Source organism: Aotus nancymaae, unplaced genomic scaffold (genome assembly GCF_030222135.1).
Source record: "Aotus nancymaae isolate 86718 unplaced genomic scaffold, 86718_ANA_hifiasm-v0.15.2.pri h1tg000048l, whole genome shotgun sequence".
In the NCBI taxonomy this organism is placed as follows: Eukaryota; Metazoa; Chordata; class Mammalia; order Primates; family Aotidae; genus Aotus; species Aotus nancymaae.
This window is the reverse complement of record NW_026988462.1, coordinates 8,608,395-8,633,634: the sequence shown is the minus strand read 5'-3', so window position 1 is coordinate 8,633,634 and position 25,240 is coordinate 8,608,395. Positions and strand designations below refer to the sequence as shown.

At 35.8% G+C, this 25,240-nt stretch overlaps 1 protein-coding gene across 2 annotated transcripts in view; it reads left to right on the top strand.

Annotated features, from left to right (window-relative positions):
- Nucleotides 1-25,240, top strand: part of GPC5 (glypican 5) — a 1,393,669-nt gene that overhangs the window by 726,366 nt on the left and 642,063 nt on the right. The window contains exon 8 of one of the 2 annotated variants that reach the window (XM_064362249.1): nt 8,885-9,058. The exons of the other annotated variant lie outside the window; for it this stretch is intronic. Within the exon in view, the coding sequence (XP_064218319.1) occupies nt 8,885-8,922 (38 nt within the window). The 3' untranslated portion in view covers nt 8,923-9,058. Of the gene's footprint in view, nt 1-8,884; nt 9,059-25,240 lie in introns of those variants that run through there. 2 annotated transcript variants of the gene reach the window in all.

The following is a 25,240-nucleotide window of genomic DNA, read 5'->3' as shown; positions in this document are numbered from 1 at the left end:
CCTTTGCAAGACATTGAAAGTAATCTTGAGTAATGACTGCACCCTTTGGTCTACATTTTACAAGAGCCCAATTCTAAAGGTCAGATAAAACCCTGCATGATAAAACCATAGAAAAATTCAGATAAACACTTCCCAATCCACTTTAATGTTCAAAAATTGTAAATACTTTGAAATTACCATCTAGTGCAGTTTTGATAGTAGTGATGAAAATTATACAAAAGAGAAATGAAATATATGTCTTAGATAAATATAGTTTAATATGTGATCACTATGAATATTTTTCTGATTATACATTTCCATTTTGGTTTCTAAGTAATTGATATTCATACTGACTGCCTGTTATTTTGTTAACAATATTGTAAATGGAATATGGATACCTAATGAATCAGATATACTCATCTTTCCTTCTCTTGAAAAGTTACATAGTATATTAATATTTTTAAATAGTAGAATTGAAATAAAAGGGTTTGTCCTTGAGTGCCTAAGTGATTATTTTCACTGCATCGGCTTAGACTGATGTTAAATCACTCAGGTGAAGGTGAAGAGGGATGACTTATTAATTAAAGCTTAGAGGAGCCTCCTAGCTTACATTTCAGATCACTCTGCTCTTCTGTAACCATGCCATGCCAGAGAACATAAAATAAGATGTTGTGGTTGCTTTTGAACAACACAATGCTAAGTGTAACTATATAATCAACAGAGGAAGTAAAAAAAATTCAAGCAAATATTAGGAGGTAAATTTTCTCATGACTTAACGAAGGTCATATAGCTACCAACAAGAACAGAAACAAACCCATTCTTACCTAGCTCTATTGTTGATACCATTTTGTTGTGAATAAATAGAGTGGCTATTGAAATGCTGATACTCTGTCTCAATCAGGATTCACTGATAAAGTGCATCTGGTAGAAACAAGTTAGGTATATCTTTGGCTCTTGAAAGATGTCAGTACCTCTAACTGTGTGGAAGTAACCATTTTCATATAGATTATTGAACAGAAAATCGAGCACTCACTAAGTAGAAATAATTTTTTTTAAACAGAGTATTTGAGCTGATTTCAGAGTTTCTTAAACTTTCTCATACATACAAATTACCTGGGGCCCTGGTTGAAATGTAGAGTATGATACAGGAAATCTGAGGTGGGGGATTTCTTACCTGCTTACAGATGATGCTATTTATTCCTTGGTCCATAGGACCACACTATGAAGAGCAAACATTTACACCCTTTTTTATTACAGTCTTTGTTTGTATCTCTAAAATAACTCTCTAGTAAAGCACGATGAAAATATCTAAAACGCTATGTATTAACATTACAAGCAAGCATCATGTGATGAAGGACATTTGGAGCCGTAACCCTTAGGCCGGTAATGGTGGCTTATTCTGTACGAACTTTGGTATCAGTCTCTGATTATTTTTGGCATGAGGTTTACTTCTTAACACCAAAGTAGAACCGCTTCCATCTTTTTTCAGAACCTGTGAAGACTTCAGGTTATACTTTTTTTAGAATACTTCCATTTTGAAATAATACCTCTGGTATCTCAGCAGAAATGCTTCACATTTATCAACTCTTCCAGTTGGTGATGAACACAGAAGAAATATTGTGCACAATCCCCTGTATCACATTATATGCCAACAGAGATAAATCAAAGTTTTGTGTGAGCTCAGAGAAAGAAAAAAAACTACCCAAATGGGGAGTTCAAAAACTACTTCACAGAGGAGACAGAGAAAGGGCAATCTGGAAAAACAAACTTGCCTGCATTATTTATAAGAAAGTGGTATTTGAGAGGTGGACTTATAATTTGGTTTCAGCAACTGACAATAGGGAAGAGAAGGTTTCCTGGGAGGAGCAAAAATCATAAACGGAGCAAGGGGTATGTTTACAGAGGAACAGAATTATTAAATTTACTTGAAAAAATATTGGAAAACTCAAAATGAATTTAAAATGTTGTAATTGATTTTTTTTTAATACACGAGTGGAGTCTTTACTTGCTGGGCAAAGAGGAATTATTAAAAGCTTTTCTGTGTGGTTGTTTTAGTGTGCAGCCATTTTTACCAGCAATATAATGAACTGCTTAAGAGAAAAATGCACAATAAAATTAGTATATCTTGAACAAGTAACTTATTTCCTACCTTGTACAAGTTCTGTGTCTCGATTTTCTTAAGATCTGAATATAAGCAGGACACTCCAAGTGATTTTGTTGTGAAGATGAAGTGATTTAATCCACAGACAGTGTTCCAAGAGTGTCTGTCCAACTCACACCTGTCATTGAAACAAAAGTATTGGATAAAATATGTGAAAGTTTGGTTTTTATTAAATGCTTCTATAAATCAGCAAGAAATGAATATTCGATAAAATTGAAGTCATACATAACAATTGATAGAAGTAGAGGCACAGATAGTGGTAGATGGATACAGTTCTATATACACGTAATTTAAGGAAAATAATACCATTGTACCTACCACTGAGTCCAAGAAATGAAACATTTTTATGGCTTTATCTGCCCCACTCTGAACACATCTCACTGCACGGAGAGTTTGCTTATCCTAATAATAAATTTTATAAAAATCATAGTTTTAACTAACAATATGTGCATCCCTATAGAATATTTAATTGGTTTTGTTGGTTTTTGAATTTTATATGAGTCAAATCATAGAGTCTATCTTGTTACTGCTTTTGCTGAACAGTACGGTTTTTAGGCTCATCCATGCTGATGGATACAGGTGTACTTCTTTCTTTTTTTCTTCTTTTCTTTTTTGAAACTGAGTCTCGCTCTGTCACCCAGGCTAGAGTGCAGTGGTGCAGTCACTGCTCACTGCAACTTCCACTTCCCATGCTCAAGCAATTCTCGTGCCTCAGCCTTCTGAGTAGTTGGGATTACAGGCACGTGACACCATGCCCAGCTAATTTTTGTATTTTTTGTATTTTTAGTAGAGACAGGGTTTTACCATGTTGGCTAGGCTAGTTTCGAACTCCTGACCTCAAGTGATGCACCTTCCTCAGTCTCCCAAAGTGCTGGGATTACAGGTGTGAGGCCACTGTGCCGAACCCTCATTTCCTTTTACCAAACTATAATAATCTAATTTATGAATACATAACCCACTTACGTATGTATTTTATTGTTGATGAATATTGGAGTTGATATCAGTCAATGGCATTTGGGATGATATAAAAAATGTGCTAAACTATCTGGAAAGCATCTCTTGATATACATGTGCAAGAGCATACAGCATGTCTTAGAAGTAGCATGGCAGTGCCACAAAACAAAAGATGCCTATGTTCGAATTTAACTGGGTATGTTAGCCTGCTTTGCAAAGCAATCGTACCAATTCATATTCTCACTAGAAATAATGACAGTTTCTACTGCTCCCATCTTTTCAGAAACTTTTCTTCATGTTCACTGATCTTGCATATTCATCCAAAAAATAGAAGCATAACTATTTTATTCAGTATTCTATTTTCCTGATAATTGGATTTCACTTTTATAACAAGTATATAACAAATTTTTATTTCCTTATCTGCAATTTCTTTCAAAAGAAAAAAAATTAGCCCTTTCCCTCGTATTATATTGTTTTCACATTGTTATAAGTAGTACCTAACGCTCAATAATTTATGAAGTAAGGAGGTTTATTTTGGGTCAAGTTTCTGCAGACTGAGAAGCCTGGTGCAAACATCTGCTCCGCTCCTGGTGAGGCCTCAGGAAGCTTACAACATGATGGGAGACAAAGGGAGAGCCAGTGTATCACATGGAGGAAGAGGATGGGAGCAGGTGCCACATTCTTTAAAGCAACCAGATCTCTCATGCCCTCAGAGATAGAATTTACTCATTACTATATGGAAGGCACCAAGCCATTTATGAGGAATCCTTCCCCATGAAACGCCTCTCACCAGGCCCGAGCTCCAACACTAGGAATCACATTTCAACATGAGATTTGGAGGGGACAAACATCCAAACTATGTCACCCCTTTCTATCAGGTTATTTTTTTTCCCTTTGGTAGATACTATCAATACAAAAGTCAATTTCAGTGATCCATTACCTCTTTTGGTTAGTACCTCAGGAAGGGCAGGATAGAGTCTTGAATTTTTCTTTTTATTGAAACAATTTTCAAGATAATGAATTGATTCCCTGTCTGTCTTTCTCAGAAGACGATGAATTCTTTTATATATGTTTAAATGTCATCATGAACTCAGTTTTAAAAATGTTAATAATTCTTATCCTTAATGAAGTTCAAATTGCCTCACCTTTTGCCAGTTGGTACCTTTTCCATTTGGTTTTAAGTGCTATGAGATGACCCTTGAAATATTTACTAGTTTTTTTGCTATCTGGTATAATTAGATGTACTAAGCTCAACTTACCATTGCCACAAACCTGGAATGAGCCATTTTTACATGAGACTTTATTTGTTTTACTGGAAAATGTCATCTCATGATTGCAATCTGAGCACTAATGATGGTTCTTAGAAACATAAGTGATAATGAAAATAAATATTTCATAATTACTCATTTACCTTATTCTATGTTAAATACACCGCATTATCTGAATAATAATACTAAAACTGCCCCTACCCGTTATGGTTACTAAAATTAGCTAAACATTTTTGTATTGTCTATTTTCTCTCCCCATTTTATGGTTCTACTAGAGATAGACACACATAGAGACAGAGATAGTGTCAGGTCACATATCATATCTGCCACTTAACTCTTATTGTATATATAATGCTAACTATTTGCTTTTATGTCAATATCTCTCTAGTACCCTCCTTATGAAGGACTCATGGGGACAATATTTTACAGGTTCTTTTATGGTGATAAGACTTTGTGCTCTTTAGTCTTGAAAATTAATTTTGTTCCATACAAAAATGTTGGCTCATATGTTCTTTCCTTCCATTTTTGTTTTTGTAAACTCTGCATTTTGTTCTGGTAGAATGTACTAGTGGCAAAAATTATAATGATAAACTATTTTTCTTTCCATTATTAGCTACTTGCTTTTTCCCCCTCTCAGTGCCCATTGATTTGTTTTCTTTAAAGTACAGCAATTTTGCTAGAATATATCTTTGTGTTGGTAGCTCTGAGTTGGTATTCTCAGTTGCATAATGTACTTTTTCAATATGTAATTTTAAATACTTTTCTAGAAGGCTTTTATTGAATTATAGTTTTAATAATTTGTGGTCTTCTTTTTAACTTTCTTCCTCAGGAGCACCTATTATTTATTTGTTGAATTTTCTTTATCTTCAGCATTTACCCAAATCCTTTTTGAACTGTTGCTCAATTTCTTTTTGATTGTAAAAATTCACTTCTTTACCTTCTGTTTCTCTTAAGATATTATTAGTGGTGTTTTTTTTGCTTTTGCATTTTTTCTAGGTTGTATTTATTTTTAAAGAAATTAGCATTTTTTTCTATTTTTTTGAGATCTCTAACTTCTTTCCTGATTTTTTCTAATTTGAATTTGTTATTTTTTGGTGTCTTGTATCCTATGCTTACTGCCTTTTAGCTTGCTTTGAAGTTGTATATCACATTTTAGTTTGTTTTTTGAACATCTTTATGGTGTGCTTATATTGTTTGCAGGGATCATAACAGAATATGCAATATTTATGGTGATAACTTTTTGTGAGATTTGATCTCAAAACATTTCCGTTGCTTATTTTTATGTTAGTATAAATTCCCTTCATTTTTAGAATCAAGCTTGGTTTGAATAGCTTTTCTAAATCTACTGAGCTTCCTATACTGTTGTCTTCATGTAGTGTTAAAAAAAAATACAGTGACTTGTTATCTAAGATTTCCCGTCTTTCTCTCCCCAGTGATAATTCATATCATCTCTTTCTTAACTTTGTTATTCTTATCTCACTAAATTTTTATTCCACTTCCGGCAGTTAGGTGGAATCCCCTCAACCCGAATGGTATGAAAACTTGTCAGATTTTTAGCTTCAAGAGTTCAACAGGTTTCAGAGAGTCTATTTCCTTTAGTCTTATAACAGGGCCCTTGCATCCACCCATTATTAGTGTGGGCATAAATTTTCACAGTTCTCTGCTGTTTTCAAATTGATTTTCAGTAGATCATTATGGGTTCTGTTGTTTTCATGTTAACTTGCTGCATTGCTGCCCTCTGTTTCTTCTGCACACATGCTGATAGTGTATTGATAATGTGGCTATTGGTGGGGTGCTCTCACTCATTTCTGCTTTGTGGTTAATAAGGATGACATTTTCACTGAGTTTTGTTTTATGTAATTGGCAAAAACCACAATTACTTTTGCACCAGTCTAATAAATGGTATCCATGTGATTTTGATTTTGCTATCAAATTAGTCTTTCCGTTTTATGTAAGGATTTGTGAATGTCCCAAAGCTATGCTGCAACCACCACTGCTATCTTACCTTAATTTCCCAATCATTTTCATTTTATGAGTAAATATGAGCATAGTAGATGACACTTTGATGCTCTTCCTTTTTGATCCTGTTCCCCTGATTTACATAGGTGTGTGTATATCTTAATTATTTAGAATTTATACAATTTAATATTAAACAGCAGTGTTTTTAAAACTTATATGCCTCCAATTCATCTTTCTGCTGATGAAATAGACTTTATTATAATTGATGTATGAATATACCACAATGTATTATCTATTATTTCCAATTTTAATAAACAGTGCTACAAACGAGCCTCTCTATGAATGAGTATGTATTGCATTAGGTTGCAAAACTAATCTTCTAAGTGATTGTATTATGCCATACTTGTACCAGCACTTACAGTAAACTATTTTTGAATTTGTACCATAATTTCATATTCTCAGAGTTATTAATTTTGCTGAATTTGTAAAATGTATATGGCAGATACCTTTGTGTATATGAAAGAGAAATTGCAACAGGGGAAAGAGAAAAACTTTCCACTGAACCAAAAGATGAGATAGTTTTATGCACCTGAAAAAGCTAGTGAAAAAGTATTGGGGTGAGCTTGGTTATTGTGATTAGGTCATATATGTTTGCTAATTGGTACTTAGGAAAGTTAGTGACTTGTTTTCTAAGATTTCCTGTCTCATTAGGTCTCCTACAAATCCTCTTTCCTGTCTCCTACGAAAGTTTGGCTGCTACCCTGACATAGAGACTGGGAGATAGGATTTCTGTCTTGATGATTATATTTTATAAAGATAGCTCCTTGAAAAAGAGAATCCTAGCTTTTAAAACAGGCAAGAACCTGGAAGATTTACATCTCAAATGGGAAGAGAAAGAATTTATGGTTAGAAATGTTCTAAAGTAAGTGCCGAAATTAGGGGCTTAGGTCAGGAAGAAAACTGTTTAAATTTGAGTCAACTTGAAGGAAACGAAAGAACTGATCTGGTGAAGTTTATCATGACTTTTTGTTTAATGACCATTTTATGTTTCCTCTTTTGTGAATTTCCTCTTCTCTCTTTTTCATATGTTGTTACTTGGTTGGGTTAAAGTATCTCATTATATATCTAACTAACAATATTTTCTCAGCATATGAGTTGTGAGAAATCTGACTGTTTCTGGTGTGACTTGTAAAGAAGTATGCCGCCTGTATACTCATAAATTACAGTCTACAAGGGGAAATAGGTCTATCAGTAAATACATTAAAATGAGCTATAAAAAAATACATAAAAATTGAGAAACATGAGGAATAAAGAATGCATAAATAGTAGAGAATGATGAATTATATGGGGATTTTCTTAAGAAAAACATCTTAGAAGTTATAGCTGAGCTGGGTTTCCATAGAGGACCAAAGATAATCAGATGCAGAGTGGACTAAAATTCATCCCAGACGCAGCATTTACCAAAGTACAGATGTTCCAAGTATCAGAGTGTTTTCAGACAAGCTCATTGTTTTCGCTCTTCCTGGAGCACCACTTTTGAGGAAGGAACGATAAAGAGGCTGAGAAGGTAATCAGTGGGCTCTGCAATGAAGGAGCAATATAATTCTCCTGTATAGCAGTTTGGACTTATTCTGAAAAAAAAAAAAGGATTTATTCAATTGCAAAATCTACAAAGGAAAATCCATACATTGAAAACACAATGCCCAAATAATACAATAAGTTTCAGTGATGCTTAGATAACAGTTGGCTCTAGGTCTTTATTCAATACGTCCAAAAATAAACTGTCAGCGTTCCTCCCAAAGCATTTCCGTTTTTCCTTTTTATTTTTTATTTTATCGTCGTTGTTGTTGACAACACTATGACTCACCATCCTCCAGGACAGAAACTCTGGAGTCATCTTGTGTTCCTCCCCTTCCTTCATTCCCCACATTTAATAAGACTTATTGCCCTTACTTCTAAATTTCTCTTAAATATACTTTCTAATCCATCCCCACTGCTGCGCTCTTAGTTTAATTCCTCAACATCTCTTGCTCAAATCGGTCTTAGACTATCACATTGGTCACTCTGCTTCTGTATTGCCCATCTCTACATTCTTGGTGAAATACTGTTAAAACTGATTTTTTTTTTTTTTTTTTATGAAACTCCAGCCATCACGTAATCTCTTTAAGCAGAGTTGGTACTCTAGGAGAGGATGCAGGTTCAGTATCAAAACTTAAGACCTGTTGAGCAATAGCTTTTGGTTATTTGTCGTTTTAGAGAGCCAGTTTTAATTCTTCTGAAAGTTCCCAGATGCTTTTGACCAAACTAAACTCTTATATTGTCTCCCATATCTCAGTGAAATGAGTGTGGTGTTCACGTGTTCTGTACTTCTGAAGTCACATACTTCAAAACCCAGAAGACTGCTATAGCTACTGTGCTGGTGATTTACCTATTTTGTCACAGATCCAAGTCTTCTCTTCTGTAAATTGGTCTGTGCTTATGCAAACTATATTTCTCAAACTCTCTACTAAATCCCTCATCTGCATGAAGCCTATAAATTATATTTCCCCGATTCTCTTGCCAGGTTTTTTCTGCCAATGGAAAGTCCTAAAAGGAGATTAAAAGAAGGAGAGAGAAAAAGCACTTCTTCTGGTTTCCAGTTTCTGCTGGCATTACACCAAAGCAGAGCGTCAATCCCCTGCCTCCAGACGTGTTTAGCTCTTACATTAGCAGCTAGGATAAACCCCTTGAGAGTACGTACCAGCTAACTTTACCTACATCACTAGTCTGAGTGCCAGCAGTGTGGAGTTGGTACTCAGGTATGAGCATCACCTTGGAAGGGCAATATTCCCATTGTCCATTTGAGAAGCATACTTCTCTTCCAAATTCCTAGATGCTGGTTATCCTATCTCTTCCCTTTTGTAAAAACTAGGATTGGGAGCTGCTCTGTATAATCAGTAATATCAATATTCTTTTTTTTTAATTGAGAGGCAATATCTCCCTGTTACCCAGGCTGGTGTGCAGTGGCCCCATCTCTGTTCACTGCAACCCCTACCTCCTGGGTTCAAGCAATTCTCCTGCCTCAGCCTCCAAAGTGGCTGAGATTACAGGCACACACCACCATACCTGGCTAATTTTGGTATTTTTATGAAATACAAAAGATGATGTTTCACCATGCTGGCCAGGCTGTTCTCAAACTCCTGATCTCAAGCGATCCATCTCCCTCAGCCTCACAAAGTGCTGGGATTACAGGAATGAAAATATCTGTGTTCTTTTACATCCTATTTTTGCTTCTGTAACTTTTAAAGGTCTATATACCAATTCCTGTATTAACTTATATCTAAAATGGTTTCTGTTTTCTTGATTGGACCTATCTGATATAGCTATTGTTAATTGTGTAAAGTTAGACCAAAATACATTTTTCTGAAAACAAGTAAAACCTTCCTTCTAGTTTTTTTTTTTTGTTGTTGTTGCAGGGGGGTAAACCTATTATAATTTTCTGAGTTGTATTTTCTACTGTGAAGGATAACATCTGTTTTAGCATTTCTTCCCAAATTCCAGAGGAAGATAATCACATAGAAAATTAGATAAAGTAAGCCATTGAACAGAGAGTAAAGGGAAATAGATGTCTTCTGGGTGAGAAATTCCCTGGGAAATCATCCCTGGAATCATTAGGTCTTTGATGAAATTTGGCTTTGTGCCTGGTTCACCTGGGTTGATTTGCAGCTCTGAGTGTCAGTGAGACTACTATATAAAACTATGTCTCTGAAGACAACTGACTAATTGGGTCTTCCATGGAGCCAACTGTACAGAACAGGGAAAAAGTTGAGGCAAGGCAATTAGTTCATAAATGAATAACAAAAAGAAAAATGAGACTGACAGAAGACACTGAATGCCATTGGTTTTTGAAAACAAATTCCAAGTCTCGTTCCTTCACTATTACTAATTTCAGGTCATCCTAGACTTGCAGTATTTGAATTAACTCTGTAGGATATGGTCAAGCATCTCTTCAACATCCTGCACACCAGCTAGTTTCATATTTCTAAAGTATGGTTCTATTTCTGTACCCAGCACGAATACCTTTATTAGTTCCTGTGGCCCACTCAAAAGTACTCTTTTTTCGTATGAGTTGTACTAACCATAATAGTACTAAAATCATCTAGGGTAAGTCAGGGAACATCTTTTTATCTTTCTATATGCCACAGAACAGTTTTTGATCATAGAGCATCTAACCTGCAACAGAATCACATCAGATTAATCTCTGCTTGTTTAAATGCAGACTATAGAGTCCTAACCAGAAATATTGAATCAACATTTCCAGTGGTAGATCCCAGAAATGGATATTAACAAGCATACTAAAGAATCACTATTTCCACCAAAACTTGAGGACAGCTACCTCATAGTCCCTGCCACAGTGCATGAGACATTTAACGAATGTGTTCTGAAGGACATGAATGGGTGCATGTAATCTACACGTCTCTAAGACACATCTTAACATTAAAAACCAGATTGTCTAATGAATTGAAAATCTTGACATTAATTTTAGCCAAGAATATTATTCAGAAAGCAAAGTGAATATGAGCATGTTTATATGCAGAAGATCAAAGCTGAGTTAAAATACAGAGTAAATTTGGTGAGTATAGTTTTCATCAGTTATTGGTACTTGTGACTTATACAAATAACTCAGATTTTCACTTAGTGGAGACCTGACTGGAATTTTTGCCATTAGTTTAATGTGTAATTTTGAGTGAAAATTAACAACTTAAAAAATAATTATTAAATGCTAATTGTTAAACTGAAGTGTAAAGCACTGAATTTAAGAGTATAATTTTCTAGATTAATATATAATATCTCAATTATGGAGGAGCTACATTAATACAATATTGCTTTAGGACAGTTTTTATTATGTTTGACTTCCTTTAATTTCCTTGTAACTCTAATGTTTTATGCTAATTTTTAAGAATATAATTATATTTACCTGTTAAGTAATATATATATATATATATATATATATATATATATAGTTCTTTGGTTATAAATTTGCAAAATAGTAAGGATTTGGTATCATATTTTTTGGCATAATTATTAATGTTTCTTACCTTTGTGTTACACGTATATTCTACAAAATCCTGTTTTTTTCCTGAAGTCTAAACTATATTTTGATGCTCATATGATAATAACATTGTTCTAATTTAATACAAATTTCACAATTCAAGTTAAATTTGAGTCACTAACAGTTTTTTGTTTTTTTTTTTTCTTTTGAGACAGAGTCTGGCTCTGTCACCAGGCTGGAGTGCAGTGGCGCCATCTGGCTCACTGTGCAATCTCTGCCTCCCGGGTTCAAGCCGTTCTCCTGCCTCAGCCTCCTGAGTAGCTGGGATTACAGGCACTTGGCACCACACCCATCTAAATTTTGTATTTTTAGTAGAGACAGGGTTTCTCCATGTTGGCCAGGATGGTCTCGATCTCCAGACCTCATGATCCACCTTCCTCAGCCTCCCAAAGTGCTGGATTACAGCCATGAGCCACTGGGCCCGGTGCTTCTACTTTATAGTTCCAACCTCATGATTATTTTTTCTTTGAAATGCCCCTTATGTGCACACTCATCCATCCACTTATCCATCCATCCATTCATTTAACAAATTATTAATTGGTACTTAATTGGTGCTAGGCACTATACAGATTTCTGCCTCTGGGGACTAAAGAATAATTAGGGAAAGTTACAGTGCAGTATGAAGAGTTTTGTTTGGGAAAAGCAGATCTTACAGGAACACACAGAAAGCTGTCTCAGTCTCAAGGATAACACGAAGGCTTCTCAAAGGAATTAAAATGTCACCTGACACCTGAAGAAGCAGTTTTATTAATAGGGTTATGGATAACCAGGGGAGCAATCACTATGAAAAGATGAAACACGAACAGAAACCTAAGAATTAGAGAATGCTGGGGATTCTTGGGATCTATATGAAATTCCAGAATTTTGTTATATACAATGAAGGCTGGTGACTGGCATGAGCCAATTCATGAATTAAAACCTTTCAGATTACAGTGTCAAGAATGTATGTGGAGACAGCAGTTAAGGGCCTATCACAGTAGTCCAGATAAATAAGTTGATGACATAAATGACGATGAAATACGTTTTTTCCTGTGGTGATTTCTGCACCTCTTGAAGTAAACGTGGTCACTCCCTCATCACCTAACTTTAACACTTCGTGTGTGTGTGTGTGTGTGTGTGTGTGCGCATAGTTATATGTATTATACATATTATATGTGTATATACATTAATATGTATATTATTTTTTATATTGTAAATATATGTATATATATTATACATATATATAATATATATTATATAAAAATATATATATTATACAAATATATATAATATATATTATACGTATTATATATGTGTATATACATATCAGATTAATCTCTCATATGTATGTGTATATACATATATACACATATATATTATGTACACATATATAATATGTAATTATATATATAATTACACTGTAGTTAGCTTATTTGTTATTTTTCTTTGAGACAGAGTTTTGCTGTTGTTTTCTAGGCTAAAGTGGCATCATGTTGGCTCACTGCAACCTCCACCTCCAGGGTTGAAGCAATTCTCTGGCCTCAGCCTCCCAAGTAGCTGGGTTTACAGGCACATGCCACCATGCCTGGATAATTTTTTGTATTTTTAGATGGAGTTTCACCATGTTAGCCAGGATGGTCTTGATCTCCTAACCTCATGATCCACCCACCTAAGCCTCCCAAAGTGCTGGGATTATAGGCGTGAGCCACTGCACCCGGCCCCATATAGTTAGCTTATTTTTCATAGACTATGAGCTTCTAAAAGATTGTTCCTATATTTGTCTTTACGTTCTTGGGATCAAACAGAGTGCATGAACAAACATGCTCAGAAAAATCTGTATTAAGTTAATGTATAACTATATGAATGAGTGAATGAAAGTGTTTTGAAACCATCGTGGGAAATATAAGATAAAATTATACTAGAATAAAATTAAACTGGTAAGAATAAAATTAAACTGGTAAGAATAAAATTGATGGGGCTGGACGTGGTGGCTTACCCCTATAATCCCAGCATTTTGGAAGGCCAAGATGGATGGATCACCTGAGGTCAGGAGTTCTAGGCCAGCCTGGCCAACATGGTGAAACCCCATCTCTACTAAAAATACAAAAATCAGCCAGGCCTGGGGGCTCATGCCTGTAATACCAGCTACTTGGGAGGCTGAGACAGAAGAATAGCTTGAACCTGGGTGGTGGAGGTTGTAGTGAGCTGACATTGTGCCACTCCAATCTAGCCTGGGTGAAAGAATGAGACTTCATCTCAAAAAAAAAAAAAAAAAGGAATAAAATTAATGGAAAGAAATGGGAAAGTTACAAAATATAGAATAAAATTAATGAGAATTTCTTTTTAAAATTTATTTTACTTTAAGTTCTGGGGTACATGTGCAGAACACACAGATTTGTTACAAAAGTGTACACGTGCCATGGTGGTTTGCTGCATCCATCACCCTGTCATCTATATTAGGTATTTCTCCTAATCCTATCCCTCCCCAATCCCTCCACCCGCTGCTATCACTCCCCTAGCCCCTCACCCCCGACAGGCCCCGGTGTGTGATGTTCCCCCTCTCTGTGTCCATGTGTTCTCATTGTTCAATACCCACTTATGAGTGAGAACATGTGGTGCTTGATTTTCTGATCGTGTATCAATTAGCTAAGAATGATGGTTTCCAGCTTCATCCATGTAGCTGCAAAGGACATGAACTCATCCTTTTTATGGCTGCATAGTATTTCCATGGCATATATGTGCTACATTTTCTTTATTCAGTCTATCATTAATGGGCATTTGGGTTGGTTACAAGTCTTTGCTATTGTGAACAGTGCCACAATAAATGTGTGCATGTGACTTCATAATACAATGATTTATAATCCTTTGGGTATATACCCAGTGATGGGATTGCTGGGTCAAATTGTATTTCTATTGCTAGATCCTTGAGGAATCGCCACACTGTCTTCTGCCGTAGTTGAACTAATTTACACTCCCACCAGCAGTGTAAAAGTGTTCCTGTTTCTCCACATCCTCTCCAGCATCTGTTGTCTCCAGATTTTTTAATGATGGCCATTCTAACTGGAGTGAGATGGTATCTCAATGTGGTTTTTATTTGCATTTCTCTAATGACCAGTGATGATGAGCATTTCTTCATATGTTTGTTTGGCTGCATAAATGTCTTCTTTTGTAAAGTGTCTGTTCATATCCTTCACCCACTTTTGAACAGGCTTGTTTTTTTCTTGTAAATTTGTTTACGTTCTTTATAGATTCTGAATATTAGCCCTTTGTCACATGGGTAGATTGTAAAAATGTTTTCCCATTCTGTTGGTTGCTGGTTCACTCTAATGATAGTTTCTTTCTCTTTCTGGAAGCTGTTAAGTTTAATTGGATCCCATGTGTCTATTTTGGCTTTTTTTGCCATTGCTTTTGGTGTTTTAGTCATGAAGTCCTTGCCTATGCCTATGTCCTGAATGATATTGCCTAGGTTTTTTCTAGGGTTTTTATGTTGTTTGGTCTTATGTTTAAATCTCTAATCCATCTGGAATTAATCTTTGCATAAGGTGTAAGGAAGAGATGCAGTTTCAGCTTTCTACATATGGCTAGCCAGTTTTTCCAACAACGTTTATTAAACAGGGAATCCTATCCCCATTGCTTTTGTCATATTTATCAAATATCAGATGGTTGTAGATATGCGGCATTATTTCCGAGGCCTCTGTTCTGATCCATTGATCTATATCTCTGTTTTGGTATCAGTACCATGCTGTTTTGATTACTATAGGTTTCTAGTATAGTTTGAAGTCAGGTAGCATGATGCCTCCAGTATTTTTTTTTACCTTAGGATTGTCTTGGCTATGCAGGCTCTTTTTTTTTGTTCCATATGAAGTTTAAGGTGGTTTTTTCCAATTCTGTGAGGAAGGTCAATCCAATTCCTTGAAGAAGGTCAATGGTAGCTTGATGGGAATAGCATTGAATCTATAAATTACTTTGGGCAGTATGACCACTTTTAATTATATTTATTCTGCCTAACCATGAGCATGAAATGTTTTCCATCTGTTTGTGTCCTCTCTTATTTCCTTGAGCAGTGGTTTGTAGTTCTCCTTGAAGAGGTCTACTGAGTATTCTATTTCCCCAACATGCAGAGTATGGAGACTATTATATAGTTCTTTGGATTGATCCTACTTTAGAATATTTTTATGTTATTGAAGAGTAGTTGTCATCACTAACTGTGCCTAATGTTCCTAGATGTAGCTTCAGCAAAATTTGTTCAAATTTGGCAAACAATGACAAGAATAATAAAGATAGTACAAATTTTCCATTTCAAAGATGAAGTTTGTTGATCATAAAATTCAACTGTAAAATATGAAAAGTGAGTTTTGTATTACTTCATTCTCACACTGCTATGAAGAAATACCCCAAACTGGGTAATTTATCAAGAAAAGAAGTATAATTGACTCATAGTTCCACATGGCTAGAGAGGCCTCAGGAAACATAATCATGGCAGAAGGCACCTCTTCACAGGGTGGCAGGAGAGAGAATGAGGGAAATAGCAAAGGTGGAAAAGCCTCTCACAAAACCATCAGATCTCAAGAAACTTAATCACTATCATAAGAACAGCATGGGGCAACTATCCCCATGATTCAGTCACTTCCCAAGAGGCCCCTCCCTCAACTTGTGAGGATTATAATTTGGATACAATTCAAGATGAAATTTGGGTGGGGACTCAGAGCCAGATAATATCATTTTCCCCTGGCCCCTCCCAAATCTCACATCCTCACATTTCAAAACACAATCATGCCTTTTCAGCAGTCCCCCAACATCTTAGCTCACTCCAGCATTTAACCCAAAAGTTCCAAGTCCAAGGTCTCATATGAGACAAGACAAGTCCCTTCTACCTATGAGCCTGTAAAATCAAAAGCAAGTTAGTTACTTCCTAGATGCAGTAGGGTACAGGCAATGGATAAATACACTTATTCCAAAGGGAGAAATTGGCCAAAATGAAGGGGTTACGCTTCCCATGCAAATCCAAAATCCAACAGGGTAGTCATTAAATCTTAAATTTCCAAAATGATCTCCTTTGATTATGTGTCTCACATCCAAGTCACACTGATGCAAAAGGAGGGTTCCTATGGTTTTGGGCAGCTCCATTCCTGTGGCTTTGCAGGATACAGGCCCTCCATCCAGACTGCTTTCACAGGTTGGTGTTGAGTGTCTGTGGCTTTTCCAGGCACACAGTGCAAGCTGTCAGTGAATCTACCATTCCGCGGTCTGGAGAATGGTGGCCCTCTTCTCACAGCTCCACTAGGCAGTGCCCCAGTGGGGACTTTGTGTGGGGACTTTAACCCCACATTTCCCTTCTACACTGCACTAGCAGAGGTTCTCCATGAGGTCTCTGCCCCTGCAGCACACCTCTGCCTGGACATCCAGGCATTTCATACATACTCTAAAATCTAAATGGAGGTTACCAATCCTTAAATCTTCTGTGCACCCACAAGCTCAACACCAGGTATAAGCCTCCAAGGCTTTGGGCTCACACCCTCTGAAGCAGTGGCCTGCCTGAGCTGTACATTGGCCCCTTTTAGCCATGGCTGGGATGCAGGAAACCGAATCCTGAGACTGTACAAAGTGACAAGGCTCTGGTCCTGGCCCACAAAACCATTTTTCCCTCCTAGGCCTCTGGGCCTGTGATGGGAGGGGCTGCTGTGAAAGTCTCTGACATGCCCTGGAGACATCCTCTCCATTGTCTTGGCAATTAACATTTGGCTCCTTATTACTTATGCAAATTTCTGCAATCTGCTTGAATTTCTCCTCAGAAAATGGGTTTTTCTTTTCTATCACATCATCAGGCTGCAAATTTTCTAAACTTCTATGCTCTACATTCCTTTTAAAAATAAGTTCCAATTCCAAACCATATCTTTGTAAATGGATAAAACTGTATGCTTTTAATAGCTTCTGGCACCAATTTACTGTATTAGTTGGTTCTCACACTACCGTGAAAATATACCTGAGACTGGGTAATTTATGAAGATAAGAGGTTTAATTGACTCATAGTTCCACCATGGCTGAGGAGGCCTCAGAAAGTTAAAATCATGACAGAAAGCACCTCTTCACAGGGTGCCAGGAGACAATGAGAGAAATGTGGAGCAAAAGGGGGAAACGCCCCTCACAAAATGATCAGGTCTCATGAGATCTCACTCACTATCATGAGAGCAGCATGGGGGAACCCTCCCGTGATTCAGTCATCTCTCATGAAGCCCCTCCCCCAACACCTGGGGATTATAATTTGGATTACAATTCAAGATGAGATTTAGGTGGAGACACAGAGCCAGACAGTGTCAAGTTTTTAAATCTCAAAAGCTAATTGATATTATATTTATTGAATAACAATCAATTATAGTGTCCAGTCCTGTTCTGGTTATATGCATGTATTAACATGTAATCTTAACAATGATAGGTAATATGGTCCATTTTTGGCACAGATGCATTAAATTATTTGCCTTGGGTTACGTTAGTTTCAGTTAGCATACTGCAGAGCCAAGATCCATGGCCAGCAAATAGGACTTCAGCCAAGAATAACATTAGGATTGTCTCTGCAGATTGTGCATAAAAAACTTTATGTCATATTTAAAAATGTTTTAAAATTTCTTTTGTGTATATGGGTGAAATTGAGAATTGCAGAAGAAACTTACTGAAAGGAAAGTGTTGTTGGAAAGAGTATTTATAAATAATAGTCTAAATACCTGAACAAGTAATTTAAGAACATTAATGTTCAGTGATATGCTTCATATACAGCAAAGATTTCTCTGATGGAATTTTTGAGAGGACCATCTATGGACCTTTGCAGTAAAGTGATAGGCTTCATGGAGGAAGTACACTGGAAATATATGAAGTAACAAGACCTCTAATTCTAGTTCTATTGCTAATGTCCAGGGCCTTTAACAAGTCTTAGATCTCATTTGCTAACCATATAAAATCAAAAAATGCTTACAAAGTCCATTTCATTTCTCAAATACTGTTTCAGGGAAGGGTATATTTTAAAAGAATGGTTGTTACTTTTAAAGTATTCTAGGTATAATTGATATTACTGGAAGCCATTTTTCATCTAAAACCCATCAAATAAAGACCAGCGAAACTTTCATTGCCAAAGGTAGTTTTATTAGCACTAATTTGCTGAACCAAGGGAAATGGTACGCCCGGAAAACTGAGAGCGTACAACTCAGTAAGAGTGTATAGCCGTTGACTATTTATAGGTTTGTTCTTGTGCTGAATAATTCTGAAGAGGAACTTGTAACGAGAATAGAATATCCTAGATGAGTGCTCTTATGAGGAAAGGGCTGTTTAACACTTGAGTATCACAATCTTCTTTCTTCAAGAGGTGAGAAGACTGAATAATGGTGGGAACTCATTGGAAAGCAAGCATTACTCATTTGTGCGATCTTAGTGTATCCCATTAGAAATATCATTTTTGGTACACACATACACACCCTATCCTGAAGAGTTAAATTTCCTTCTTGAATGAGTAACAGAATTCGTTTTTAGGGAATGGAATAGAAATAAGGATTTTACATTTTTTTTCATAGTTAGGTATGTGATTTGTTTTATAAGAAAAATCTTTTATGTAAGACTCTACAATATTGATTTTTCTATCAGAGAAGTGAAAATTAATTGTAGATACAACACTGAGAAGTGTTAACAATTCATTGTAATCATGTAGACTATCGCAAGCTACATTCCGTGATCAATATTTGCAATGCTTACGTATTCGCCATTTTCTGGGCATTGATGTAGAGTGAGAATGTTTTTTATAAAAACAAATTGTATATGGTTTTTAATGTTGGGAAGGAATAAGCTTAGCTTGCAAATGATATAAAACTTCAGATTCCACAGTGTTTTAAAATGAAATGAGCAAAAGCAATGCAAATGATTGAAGCTGTAAAAAATAGACTTGAGAAAGAAAGATCTAGAAAATAGAACTGAAATAACAGTATATGAAGAGATATTATACAAATGATATTTTCTGTTTTGTCTTTTGAGTAAAATAAATGGTTTTAAAAGAAGCAACTGTAATTGGGACTAAAAACAATATGAAAAGAAATTGTGATTTTAAAGTTCTGAAACACAGAAACAGATTTAGAGAGTAGCTTTCTGCATATTAATGACTAAGCTAGACTCCTGATAACCCACAAACACAAAAGCTTCCAGGTCACACTATACTGGTCTGAATCATGTGGATTACCAGAATCTAAGCCTTTCAGAAAAAGTCAACTGTTGTTTAACAAATAGACTTTGTAGCTCAATTTAATTTTATTCATTTTAGTTCAGCTTCAGTTTTTAACTTAGGACTGAGAAATAAAAAAAAAAAGGATAGTTTTTATTGCAAACTGAAAGGCCTGTAAGTAGAAGTGCCACATTGTTAGATCCAATAAGGAGGTTCAAACCTTGGATGATGACATGACTTTTCAGTAATTGAGGGCAGACTTACTGGGGTAGCTGTCACCAGGTGAGGGTCACATAATGAGATACCATCTCACGCCAGTCAGAATTGCAATTATTAAAAAGTCAAGAAACAACAGATGCTGGCGAGGCTGTGGAGAAATAGGAACACTTTTACACTGTTGGTGGGAGTTTAAATTAGTTCAACCATTGTGTAAGACAGTGTGGCGATTCCTCAAAGACCTAGAACCAGAAATACCATTTGGCCCAGCAATCGCATTACCAGTTATATACTCAAAGGAATATAAATCATTCTATTATAAAGATACATACACATTTATGTTGATCACAGCACTATTCACAAAAGCAAAGACATGGAATCAACTCAAATGCCCATCAATGATAGAGTGGATAAATAAAATGTGGTACATTTCTTTATCACCATGGAATACTTTGCAGCCATAAAAATGAACGAGATCATGTCCTTAGCAGGGACATGGATGGAGCTGGAAGCCATTTTCCTCAGCAAACTAACACAGGAACAGAAAACCAAACACTGCATGTTCTCACTTATAAGTGGGAGCTGAACAATGAGAACACGTGGACATAGAGAGGGGAACATCACACACTGGGTTGGGATGAGGTTGGGGGAGGGAGAACATTGGGAAAAAATAGCTAATGCATGCTGGGCTTAATACTTAGATGATAGATTGACTGGTACAGCAAACTACCATGGCACATGTTTACCTATGTAACCAACCTGCACATCCTGCACATGTATCCTGAGACTTAAAATTAAAAAAAAAAAATTATTGTCTAACCTTTAAAACCATTGTTCAATCTATTTGAGGATTAAAAATTCACATTCCCCATGATACAATAAAATGCATCAGAACACTGTTTTTCTCAGGATATTGTGCATTTTGTCAGTCTACCTTTTATTTGAAAGACAGTGTTATAATAACTAAAAGATAACAAAAAGAGAAATCATTGAAATAAAACACTGGCACTTCGAAGATGGACTTGGATACTACAAGTCTTTACATATAAAATACACTTTGAATTTCTTTTATTCAATATTAGCTGATTTAAAATAAACTTTATAGGATAACAAGGAAAATTAAAATGTGCAATCCAGTTTCTTTGGATATTTTTTCCAGGAGATAGTTGTAGAGAAGACTTAGAGAAGAGTTATCTAGTAACAGTTGTAAAGTAAAGGCAAAAATTTATTTTATAATTTGAAATAGCATAAGTGTTCTTAGTGAAAAAATTGGAAAACCTGTCCTTAGTAATATGTTGAGTTTATTTGATTTGGGCTGTGGACATTTGAAACTATGTTACTTAGTGTATGTTGTTCAGAATTTTATAAAGTTTTCTCACAAACTTGATTGAAGATATTTTTCTTAATTTAAAATACTATTTTTATAATACATATATCTATCACTTACTGTTCTTATAGTCAGTAGCATAAAATTTTACCATGGAATATACATCAGGAGAAATTTTACAAATAAGATTTCCACCTATAAGAGTATTTCTAGGAAATGTTGGAAATGTTAGTGGCATGCTAAATTTGCAATTTGATAAAACTAACACATTGAAAGGAATATATTTGCTTCAAAATATATGGAGAACTTTAAAAAAACTCTTTATGGTTTACTTCAATGAAGATTACTCTAGTTTCTATATTTATATTTACAATTTTGTATAGAAAGTCTTTTGTTTCGAATTTCTGATGTCCCACAAAATTCATGCACAAAATTATTTAACTGATATTGCTGTATATTAATTTTAAAATATTATCAAGGATTTATTTTCTGATGATGCTAATTACATTTTTTTCTAAGACAGGACTTCCTATACCCACCAAGCAAGATTTTCTTTTCTTTTACTTCTTTTTTTCTTTCTGTTTTTTTTTTGAGATGGAGTCTCACTCTTTGACCCAGGCTGGAGTGCAGTGGTGCACTTGGCTCACTGCAACCTCTACCTCCCAGGTTCAAGTGATTCTCCTGCCTCAGCCTCTCCAGTATCTGGGATTATAGGTGTGCGTCCCCATGCCCAGCTAATTTTTGTGTTTTTAGTAGAGACGAGGTTTCACCACTTTGGACAGGCTGGTCTTGAACTCGTGACCTCAGGTGATCTACCTGCCTTGGCTCCAAAAGTGCTGAGATTACAGGCGTGAACTACTATGCCTAGCTAACGCAAGATTTTCCATTACTATAGACTATTTAACTACCAACTTTCCCAAAACTTCACATGTTAACAGTTTCTATCAGAAACTGTTTTGTTTTATTTAATTCAGAGTTAGCAACATTTACTGGCAAATTGTTTTTCTCCATTTTCCTTTGAAGTAGACTAAGAAGAAATGGAATACTCTTGGAGTAGGAGAGACAATAAGAGCTGTCAAATTATAAAATTTATGAAATATTTTAAGATTGTGAGACTTAATATTAAGCCCCCCAGCCAGTCATTTTTGATGGACTGTGTAGAAGCTGCTATACTTGTACTCTGTTCTTCTCAAATTTTTTATCAAGACTCTTCTCTCCAACTGCCTTACTATCAGATGGGAATTTCCTCAACTTGGTTCCACAGAATATTCACATCTGCCTCCATTCCGCATCTCCCCCTTCCTCTTCTCCTTTGGCTGAGAATAGCAGTGCCCTATCTCCTATCAGGGACCACTTGAGTGCTTTATCTACCAGGTCCAGTTGCATCCTCAGGGACTTTGCTTTATAAATTATGTCCATTTTTGCTTCTGTATCTTCAAACTCTTCCTGTAGTAAACTATACCCTTTTCGAAAACATGTTGAATATCTCAGTCTTCTCTCTTTAAAAAGTCAATGAGTATACTACATACACACACTCATACACAGACACCCCTATATTCACCTTCCCAAACCCATCATCTCCTGCACTGCCTTTACTTCTTTTTGCTATCACAGCCACACACTTCCTGAAAGGGTTGTATACATTCTGAAATTACTGTTCTTTATGTTCTTTTGCTTCATGTTGCCAGTAAGCCTGTAGTCACTCCTTAATTTTGCATAATTTGTTTATTCTCCATAATTGACAATGTCAATCTTCGTTTCTCAAATTTATGTTTTTCCTTAACTCATCCCTTTCATTTGGTTATTTATCGGGAATCCCATTAGGTTCTTTCACTTCTTATTCTATATTTTTCCTGAGTGATAAAAGAATGCTCTTGAATGTATAGGTAATTGAGACTTGTATGTCTCTAACCCAAATGTTTCTTCTGAAACTCAAACACATATATTCATTCACCACATCCATGAGCTATTGATGCCTGCTATCCTCATCCTGAAACCTGCTTCCTATCAATGACTGTTACCATCATTCAACCAACTTCCCAAGAGAGCTGCTTTGTAGTACCAACTTGGGATTTCCACATGCTCCCAAAGCCTACCATTACCATCCAACCCATTAACTAGATTTTAAATGCCAGTTGACTTGTTTGTACATACAACGGAGTGTTAGTTCTGTGTATTTCTGGTTAAAATGTAGTATTGCTAGCTCTAAGATGCATGATAACACTTAAAACATTCTTGAATGAATAAAATAATGGACAGATGAGTAGATGGATGAATGGGTGGATGGCTGAGAAGGGGAGTACTTGTGTGTTTATAAAATTGAAAGTGAATTTGGAAGAACAGAATTTCCAATTTGGCATAGTGGGGTCAAGTTGGGTTGTGCAGTGATGCTAAGATACATGAAGAAGATGATCCTAAATGAGATCATAGATATCACAGCCATATAAGAATCATCACAGTTAGAGTCTCAAAGTGAAATATTTCAAAGGATTGGTAAAACCATGAGATGACTCACAGTATTGAAAATAGCAAACAAAACATAACCTTTTTAATTGACTCTTAGATGAAACTTTAAATTCAATTTTGAGGAATCTGAGAAGTAGAATCAATTTTGAAAGAGCTCCAGGGGGGTAAAATAAGGTGGTAAAAAGGGAAGATATCTCAGTGTATCGGAAATTTTTCAAGTGCTTTATAGTCACAATAAATTTTGTGTCTCCCCTGCTCATCTAATGCTGCTTTCATTTAACTGACATGTCACCTTGAAAATACTTTCTGAGAAAGAGCCTTTTATAAAAGGATAGTTCTTCACATTACTTAAAAGAGATACTATCCTATGTTGTTTGAAAAGGTTTGCTCACTGGTACTTCATTTCCATTGAAACTTGAAATGTGCAACACGATATCTGAAACTATTTTTTCCCCATTTCAGCAGTTCAATGCTAAGTTATTGAACAATCTACAGCAACTAAGATGCATTCGTGTTCTTTATTGAGAAAGAACTCTCTTACAGTTCTGGGGGTTTTTTAAAGGACAATTATTTTCATTTGACTATATCTGTTAACAATATAAGATACATTGCAACAGTCAAAACAGCAATACTTAAGTCTAATTACATGTCATCTGTATCACCAACAAGGCTTATTTTGGTTAAAATTAATTTTTGGTTATAGATTCAATCGCTTTGTAAGACCAGTCCAAAGGGGAAATCCTGTGTCATCTATATGCTGTAATCAATGAACTCAGTGTGAGTGCAGCTAAACTCCCATTTGAATCAATAATTACTGGATTTTTTCAAAGTAGGATTACCCACATTAAAAACGGAGATCTGACATTGTCACCTAGGTCATTAAATTTGTTTTCCTGGCCACCTTTCATTCGGTCTGATGCTTTTCGGCTTAGGTGTGTCGATTCTGGGTTTTTAGGAAGTGAAGTCCTTCATGTTGGAATGTGGTATGTGAAGACCCTGATTTCTCTGCTGCTCTGACCTCATTAAACTTTCAGGCTTTACTGCCATATTGCTTTTGTTCATATGCAGTGTGCCATGAGGACACTTGCTGGGGAGTCTGGCACCTGCCTGAACAAACCTTTTCCATTTATTCTTCCTCTAAATGAAATATCTTCTTTCAAAATCAGTTATTCAAACTTTACTAAAGTTTTTTAGGAGTTGTTTTAATAAAGTCTCTTTAGTACCACCAACCAAAAAAAAAATTTCTTACATTAAAATGCAAATGAGCAAAAGCCTAGTGTCACTTGTGCGCCACTTCTCACCTTCTGTAGTATATTATAATTATTTATATAAACACTCATTCCCTTACTAAGACCCTTAATGTAATCAATAGTTACTTTTTTTATTATGAGCCAACAAATATTTGCAGAATTTGGAAGACAATTTGTTAAGACATCTAGGCCAGGCTTGCTAGCACACACCTGTATTCCTTTTTTTGGGAGGCTGAGGCAGGTGGATCACGTGAGGGTCAGGAGTTTGAGACCAGCCTGGCCAACGTGGTGAAACACTGTTCTACTAAAATACAAAAATTAGCCGGGTCTGGTAGTACCCACGTGTAGTACCAGCTACTCAGGAGGTTGAGGTGGGAGGACCACTTGAGTCC